A 9,047-nucleotide genomic window follows, 5' to 3' on the forward strand; every position below is an offset into this window, starting at 1 on the left:
GAGTATGCAAACTGTGAGCTTACTTTAGACATCTTAACACTAAAAATTTTGTTCAATAATCTGAAAATAAACACATCACAAGTCTGCTTTCTGTATTTTATTTCACAATGGTGCAAATTAAATTTAAGAGTATCATTAAAAGCTTGTTCTATTAATTCTTTCACTGATACTGAAGAAACCAAAACAAATCCAACAAAAGCCCAATACTAAGATTTAGCTGAGTTGACAGTTCATTTCACATTTCAAAAATAAGGTTAACAACAACTGTGAGTCTTCACAACTCTGGATGATACTGCACAGAACAGAAATTACAGAAATTTGCATTTCTGGAAAGATCATAGACCTGTTTGTATACTACTTAGCACTACAGCACAATAATTAAAAACTACTTTTCACTATTACAACAAAATTAAGCAGACTTTACATTGCCATGTTAAGATTCTGCCCTTTAAATCTTACAAAAGTACTAGGAAGACTTCACTGAACAGAAATCAAATCCTTTAACACTGATAGAACAAGGCAAAAGATTCTTTCATTCTCCCCAAAGACTCACACCCTGCTGTAAAGAACTTGTCATATTTTTCACTCTTTGTTCAGCTAACTTATTACAAAAAATGACAGAATTATATACCATTTGTGCAGATGCTATTTGTGTACTAGCTATTAGCTGTGAGTGGTTGCCCACAGCTACCTTTGAAGTGATTCTAAGAATCAATTAAAAGCTGATGCAGATGAAAGTAAATCTGCTTTGGATGCCAAATCTGATTCTGTGACCCAGGAAAATGGCTATCTTTTATTCTCTCCTCCATACCACAGGGAAAAAAAAAAAAGCCCAACCCTTCTGCAACTTCATTGGAAAAGGTTTGCCCTGTCTATGTCAATGGAAGGTTTCCACAATTACAGAGTCCCAATCCAACAAAAGTCATTAACAGGAGCTCTGTTTCTTGCTGTACATAAAGTCGAGGAATTCAGAGACTGATAATAGTCCATCCCTGTCAAATATCACTGAACCTTAAAATACTTTTTTTCATAATGCTTTATCCATTTATTGGACATTTTAACTCTGTTGTCATAGCCATCAAAAACAGAGGAAAAAAGGAACTAAAAAGTAAATACTCATTAAAAGAGTACCTAAAAAACCAGTAGACCTGTAAAATTACAAAATGTACACTGTAATAAATGTTGAACACCCTGCTCTTATTAGGAACTGTAAATAAGAATTTTTTTAACTAATTGAGGATTTTCCTGGGTGCATGTTTGTAACAATGTATATGCAAAATATCAAAACAAAACTAAGTACTAAAGAGAATATTAATAAAGTAACATTCCATCCTATTCTTCTGGCTGCTTATATAAGTTTCATATTTCATGTATTCATTTTCTTGTATTTCCAACCTCTAGGATTTACCTTTCAGCTGCTTGCAGTGTTTCAGCAACTCCAGGCAAATCAATAATAGAAAAAAAAGCCACATCAGAGATCATTTTCCATTAACTGAGCAAGAGTAGATATTGTAGGCAATGGTTTAAGGACTATCTGAGATTAAGGTGAGGTACTCTTCCGGCTTTCATAGCAGCTTCAAGAACATCTCAGAACACTGAGTAGCTTATATACAAACTTCAAGAGGGTTTTGTACAGGAGGCCAGAAGCCTGGCCAGCAGTTCACTGTAGCTCTTGTACAGCTTCACTGGAAACTGGGTAGGAGCAGGTGAGGAGTGGGAAGGCAAGGAAGCATCTCAAAATGCAACTGTCACAAATATGCCTAGACCTCATTTGACTGGATATGTATATTCAAGGAAAAAAAATCCAAACACTGAGATCTGAAGAGTAGGAGTGCATTGTTGTCTGCATGTTTCTGAAGAACTGGCCTAATTAATTAGAGTAGCTTTTCAGGTTTTAAGGAAAGAGGATGATTTTATCACAGCTAAGCATGACTACATATTCTTTAAGTTTTCTCAAAACTTACCTTTGTGAATATGTTAGAAAGGAAAGAAAATACATGAAAAGCTTAGTGGAGACAAAATCAGAGGCTACAAAGAGGGATGGCCAAGATGCAGTAATTACACCTTCTTCTCTCCTTGAACTCAGTAAAATTCACTGAGTATTGTTTAACTTTTAACACCTTAAACTCATTGGCTTACATTTTATTTTTGTGATTGGCATAATTAGGAAAACCAAACTGAGAAATCATGATATTAGAATATTTTAAGGGCATGCCATCATAAATATTAACGAGTTTATTTACACAGTAGGATCTCTGTAACAAATGCTCTGCTCGGTGCCACATTCCAGAATAGCCACTGTTAGTGTCTTTTTCTAAATTTCTTATGTCAACAGGCTTCACAAACACTCCTGAAGGCTTTCCAGTATGCTTGGCTACCAGAAAATTCATGGCAATATCATCACAGTTTTGAGTTTCATCTATTAAGGCGTAAACTGCTTCTGGCTGCTGTTGAAAGTCTTCTAAATACCCACTGTGAAAAAATGCTGCACCGATAAGCACCATAGAATACTGATCTCCATTCCCAAATCCAGGGTTCTGCAGTTCAAAGCTGCCATAACTGTATACACCTGAAGGAGTAGAAATGTGCTTTCTAGGAACAAATCCCACTATGTGCTCTGGAAATTGCTGAAAGGAAAAAAAGAAATTCAACACATATTTCACAGTGCGGGGTTCACTTAAGTGTGTTCATAAGAGATTTATGCATTTTTTAAATGAAAGGAGGACAGCATTATTGACAGGAAAGAATTAAATTGTTGGCATATGGTCCTTTGATCTGCATAAATGTTGCAATTAAATACAGATTCACAAAACTGATAGTCTGCCTCATTGCACATCACATAGTGCCAACAAAACATCTACCCGCAATTGGCAACCGTGTATTTGGCACTGAAAATAACTTTACAGACAATTTCTTGTGTTTTGCAAAACAAAACACACAGACTACTACACATTTAAATAAATTCAACAGTTAGCAACTTCATACTTTTTTAAACTAAGAGTTAAAATTTTAAAGTTACAGATACTACTAAAGAACAAATTTTAGATGTTTTGCAATTTCTACTATTCAACACTTCAAACTTCCAAAAATCTAACTTTAAAGGTAGAAAACCAATGGTAAAACAGTATGATACAGTATTGCTCTAACTAAAACTATTAATCTCAAGTGCAACTCACAAATACTGCCTGCCAAGATGCAAAACATTACCTGCCAAACGGAAAAGGCAAAAGCAAGGTCATGAGCACTGACTAGTGTGTCATCGTCCATCATTAAAACAGCTGAAGGGAGGAAAATAAGAAAAAAACTTTAAATTGATCAAAAGATTAAATACATGAGCACAGTATGCAGCACAATGTTTGACAAATGAAATATAAAATTTCTACAACTATTAAGCTGAATTGCAATTCCTTGAAAGTAGATTGATAAAACATAATTAGATTTCAAAGCTAAAGCAAGGTTACAGCTTTGTGGTAACTGGAAGCAAACCTAAATTCTAAATTATTTGCCAGGCTGTTACAAAACTCAGCAACCTTTGATCATCTGCAGTACAGATGATCTGTACTACAGCTGGAGAAGTATGTGTTAGAAAACTTGGGAGCGTTTGGCAAAGCAACTTAAAATTCTACTAATCTTGTGTAAAGATACAACTAGAATAGAATTAGATAGTTTTCCTTAGCATATACACTACATAAGCAAGTTAAATTGCCTAGGCAACATTCAGTATTATTAACTACAGAAGGAAGACTCTTTGCCTTAGTTTTAGACAAAAGACTACCAGGAAGTGGAAAAGGAAGGATATTCTTGGATCTGAACTGCGGATGCATTAAAACTTCTAAAGTTCACAGTTAGCACAGATCTTACTACAGTAAATAAAACACTTGAGAAGTTGAAATTTCCAGTGTCTTCCTAGAAATCATGTGTTTGGACTAGCAGGCATGATAGGAAGGGGGCAGTAAATACAATTACCTTTACTAATCATGAGTAAGGTCAGGTCTGTAATGCAACATATGGGTTTTTTTTCCAATTGAAACAAACAGGATTTATTGTTGTACACGTCCTAGAAAGAGCTTGGGAAGAATATTTAGATGAATACCCAAGAGACTGGGGAAGTACTCTTAAATAAAAGGGTGTGTAATTTGAGATAGAAAGCCAGACAGCTGGAGAGGGAAGTTTCTCAGAAAAGCAGAACATGCTTGAGAACTTAGTCTTAAGAGGAATGGACTAAATCAAGTCTTTACCAGATGACTTAAGTCCAGATTAGTGCAGACACTCAATAAATAAAATGCATTTTGAATTTCAGTTTATGCTACAGAAGGAAGAGAAGCTGAACTACCTATATCTGCCTCACAAAGGAAATGGAGAATTGTTGCAAAAGACCTTGAAATGCATTTGACATTCCTCTTTCCTTTACTCTTCACTGACAGCCTGGTGGTCTTGTGCACATGGTATCATAACACAGGGTTCCTCTATACTACCCACACTCTATGAAGTGGTCCAAAAGATCCATTGATTTATTACACAGTATAACTCAACCATCTCTCTTTTAGCATTCAGATTTCAAGCATGAAAATATTATTAGTAATAGTGATATGAACTGCTGATTACCTTTTGTTTCCAGGTCAGGGAAATTCTGCAGTCTGTTTCTCATACGATTTACAGTTTGAACTTTAAAGACAACAGGGACAGGATGAGGCCCCAAAGAATTCCACATTTCCTCTGGTGTCTTCTCACCAATGTTGTTCCACACAACAATTACTTTATGTAGGTGGGGGATTGCTTGATAATGATTTAAAAGCTTTAGCAGTAAGTCAGTTCTATTGTATGTCTGCATAATAAGAGTGAATGAATCCAAGGCAGACTGACTCTGGGTTTTTGGTTCCCTTCTTGAGTTGGGCAATTTGTCATCTTTGATAGTGGGAAGCAAAGCTGTTAAAGCACCTGCCACAAGAAGCAAGACGATGATCACCACAGAGGTGAAGCGCAGTAAGCGGATTCCCATGACTCTTCCTGGAAGCTTACAGAAGTGAAAACACCTTTAAAAGAAGTAACAGGAAAGGAAATCATTACACTCATGTACAGTTTTCTCTCTTGATCAAAACTCCCAAAATATTAAGTACATTTTCATTAAAGTAAGTAAATAAGGAGGACTCTAGCACTTTGGCAGATTACTTTCAACTATCAAGACAGTTGTTTCTGATACCCAGTTTCTGTGTTTACTTGCTTTTCACTCTTTTTGGTTAACTTTGGATTTCATTGTTTTGTGAAAATAAATCTAGAGCAGTTCTTTAGAGTGTTCATTTTTCCTATTTTCTTAGTACTACATTTTTGATTGACCATTTACATACCTCACGAAGTCCATCCAACTGAAAGTAGAAAGCAAATTTGTACAGATTCAGTGTTTTCAGCATTGCAGGAGCTCTACCTTAACTGGGAAGCAAAAAGGAGAGAAGGTGCCTTCTCCAAAGCTCTGGCAGGAAGGAGGAAATAAAGTGCTCACTCTTTTTCTGTCGCTCAGGCACCACATGGAACAATTTTTATAACTGATTTGCTGGACATTTTGTCAACAGTTCTTATAATACTCGATAATGGTAATCAGTACAGAGAACGCCATGCTGATCGTACTAAGGCTATAACACACAGGTGGGGCAAAAGAAACATGCCAAGTGGAGTAATAGAGGAATGCAACAATCTCAGCAACAACTGAACTGATACATCTAGAACTCGTGAGAAATAGGCAATGTCAGATGCTAGGTGCTACCTATCAGCTAACTGTAAGTGTAGATTTAGTTTAAGGCAGAGGTTTCTGGATCCTCGTGATCTTGGAACTAAACAGAAGCTCTTAAAAAGCAGCTTCTAGAAAGACAGCCCCTCAAATGTTCTTCACACAGTGATACGATATCCTGAGTTGGAAGGGACTCATGAGGATAATTGAAGTCCAGCTCTTGGCTCTGCACAGCAAAGGCCCCAAACTTCCACCATGTGCCTGAGGGCATTGTCCAAACACATCAGGCTTGGTGCTTTGATGATTTCCCTGGGGAGCCTGTTCCAGTGCCCTAGCACCCTCTAAGACAGATATTTCCTAATACCCAGCCTAAACCCCCTGCCACAGCTTCATGCCATTCCCTTGAGTCCTGTCACTGGTCACCAGACACAAGAGATCAGTGCTTTGCCCCTCCACTTCCCCTAGTCAGGAAGCTGTAGACAGCTGGGAGACCTCACAGACCCTTCTTCTCCAGCCTGAACAGACTAAGTGACCTCAAGCCACTCCTCAGACGGTTTCCCCTCAAGGCCCTTCACCATCTTTGCAGCTCTTCTTTGGACTCTTAAGGGCTTTATATCCTTCTCATACTGTATTCTTACAAAACTGCACAGAACAACCACGAGGTGAGGCTGCATCAGCGCACAGCAGGACAATCCCCTCCCCTGCCCGGCTGGCTGTGTCCAATTTGCCATTGACCAGGACCCCCAGGGCCCTTTCCGTGGCACTGCTCTCCAGCCTCTCGTTCCCCAGTCTGTCTGTACATCCAGGCTTGCCCCAATCTAGGTGCACTTGTCTTGGCTGCACTTCATACAGTTTTCCTTTTCTCCTTCTTTACTTGCAATATTAGTGCAAACTGAATAAGCTTGCTACTAACTCATCTATACATATTATTTTAATATCATTACTCATGTATGCATATTCTTAATGTTACCCTGTGAGTAATTTCCAGGTTTTCAGCACGAAATTCTGATCAAATTCAGTTATCCAGGACAGCCAAACAAGTACAATTTTTGAGAGAGTATCTGTGCAGGTTTTTTTTTTCACAGAATTTTGAATAATTTCTTTCCAAAATGCGAATAAAATGCTTGAAAATATGAATGTAAATTATTTTAGTCTAAAACGCCTCACAACTTACCTCATTGTTGCCGCGTAGGATTGTTTTCCTGGCTTCTTTTTACAGGGCAGTTGTTTGTGATCTTTGAATCTGCTGGAAATTAAAGGCATTCTATAACTGGAGATCAACAGTTATCCACATGCTACCCAGCATTCTTTTACAAGTAAAAGGTCCTCCAATTATTGACTGATATATGCATTCATGGCAATTATCCCATTCCTTTTCCTAATGCTCAGTTGAATAATTATCTCTGCCTTTCAATGAACACTCCTGAAAGAAGTCATTACACCAGATGGTTAAAAAGAAAAGAACAGCCTGTTTCTCTGCTTGTAAAATTGCTTTCTGCCAGTGCAATGTCTGTGTGTTCCATCCCTATGTTCAGCTATGAAGATACAAGTAGGTCTTCAGAACCAATTCCTTTGCTTATCAGGCACCACTAAAATATATATTTGGCTACCAGTCAGGCAAATAAAATTTTATCCCAATAATATTTCATTTTCTGGGTCATCCCCTTCACACTCTCACTAAGATTATCAGTTGTATCAGAGGATTAAGACACAGCATTTTGGTCTTCCCATGAGGTTTGGCAGTTTGGCAAATGTGAGTGCAAGCACATGAAAGAAGGCTATACAGGACTCAGGACAGCAGTGTAGGAAAGCTGTGCTCCTAGGTTGCTGGAGAGATTTTTGTTCCTTTAAAACTCACTGAACAACCAAAGAGTCATTCATTTTGATTTGAGGATGGTACTATGAAATCTTAGAGCACAAGAATTTGTTGAATAATTGAACCTCTGTGAAATTCCATAAGAGTAATTTGTTTGGGCTATATAAATTTGCTTCTTAAAACTACAGATTTGTTATTTGTGTGTATACCAATCTGAATATGTCCACATATACAGGTCTCCCCAAATCTGAGATCAAATCTTACTGTGACAAGAGGTCACTGAAACTATTTCCAGAAGCTAACTGCTTGTTCTGGTTGCTTCATTTATTAGGGAACAAACAATCATGCCTGACTTCTCAAAATTATTAGCAGCAGTGGCAACACAGCATTTATGAGCTCCACTATATTCCCATCAAATGTGCTTTTGAAGAAGTGAACCTCAGATTCTCTTTCAGCAGCTTGCAACCTAGTTGCAACACTTAGCAGTGCTATTGTAATGATTAATTAAACTTTAAAAGCATACTTAAAACGAAAATATAAATACTGTTTGCTGTTTATGAGACTTTGTTTGCCATACCTTCTAGTGCTTACAATAGGTGTAGTGATAGGCAATGATGATATTACTATATATTCTCAAAAGAAAGGCCGATTTAGGTGTTTTAAAACTAGCACCACGGCACTTTCTTTCCAACAAGCAAATGCAGATAAGTTTTGCTAATTAAGTTATGAAATTTCAATACCAGATTGACCTCTTTTTAAAAATTATACAATACTACCTGCAGAGAACACAAAATTGACGGAAATAAAATCGCTACATCAAAGACCCGTATTTTAATCCTCGTTCCAAGAAAAAGAGTTCTCGAACGGGGTCCCCTCCCTTGGCGGGCAGCACCTCTTAACAGCCCCCCGTATTAGCTGGGTGCAGCACCGCCCGGCACCGCACGCCCCGCTCGTCGCCCCTCGCCCACAGCTTCGCTCACGTTCCGCAGGCGCCGCTATCGCCGCTTCCTCCGGCCGGGCTGTGCTTCCCAGAGGTCACCGGCAGCACGGCAGGGCAGGGCGGAGGAGGTGCCGGCCCACCCCGCCGCTCGGCCCCGCACAAGCCGCTCCGGTGACTCAGGGGCGGCCGTGCGGGACCGCGGCAGCGCTACGGCGGCGCCGCCGTGCCCCGCTTCCTGCGGTGCGTCCGTGCGCTTCCTCCCGGCAGGCTCCGGGTTGTAGTCCAGGGCCCTGCGGCGGGCGGAGCGCTCCGGCGGCTCTGGCTGTCACACAGCGAGCGCGCTGCTCCGCCGCCCCCGCCCCGTGCCCAGCGCTACCACAACAGCTGCACCGGGAGCAGCCGGCATCGCAAGCGGGACGCGAGCGAGCGGCTGGCACGGGACGGAGAAGAGTTCACGTTTGGGAGGTGCTGTGTTTCATTAGCGGGCGGCGCAGCCCCGAGCTCGGGCAGCCCCGGCCCGGCCCCCGACGCGCTCCCTCAGCCGCCGTGCCCGGCGGCGCAGGCGCGGT

At 40.0% G+C, this 9,047-nt stretch overlaps 1 protein-coding gene across 3 annotated transcripts; it reads right to left on the minus strand.

Annotated features, from left to right (window-relative positions):
* Positions 1 to 82: 82 nt before the first annotated feature.
* Positions 83 to 8,996, minus strand: EXTL2 (exostosin like glycosyltransferase 2). 3 transcript variants are annotated; one of them, XM_053950264.1, is made up of 5 exons: positions 8,519 to 8,996; positions 6,897 to 6,965; positions 4,606 to 5,033; positions 3,208 to 3,278; positions 83 to 2,627 (listed from the first exon to the last, which is right to left on the minus strand). In XM_053950264.1, exons 2-5 carry the CDS (start codon positions 6,899 to 6,901, stop codon positions 2,136 to 2,138), a joined length of 996 nt encoding a protein of 331 aa, XP_053806239.1. In that variant the 5' UTR covers positions 6,902 to 6,965; positions 8,519 to 8,996; the 3' UTR covers positions 83 to 2,135. The 3 variants fall into 3 exon arrangements, with proteins under 3 accessions (XP_053806239.1, XP_053806238.1, XP_053806242.1); XM_053950263.1 differs by having other exon boundaries at positions 6,897 to 6,968; XM_053950267.1 differs by lacking the exon at positions 83 to 2,627 and adding an exon at positions 3,967 to 4,067 and having other exon boundaries at positions 3,241 to 3,278; positions 6,897 to 6,968.
* Positions 8,997 to 9,047: the final 51 nt, after the last annotated feature.

Source organism: Vidua chalybeata, chromosome 9 (genome assembly GCF_026979565.1).
Source record: "Vidua chalybeata isolate OUT-0048 chromosome 9, bVidCha1 merged haplotype, whole genome shotgun sequence".
NCBI lineage: Eukaryota > Metazoa > Chordata > Aves > Passeriformes > Viduidae > Vidua > Vidua chalybeata.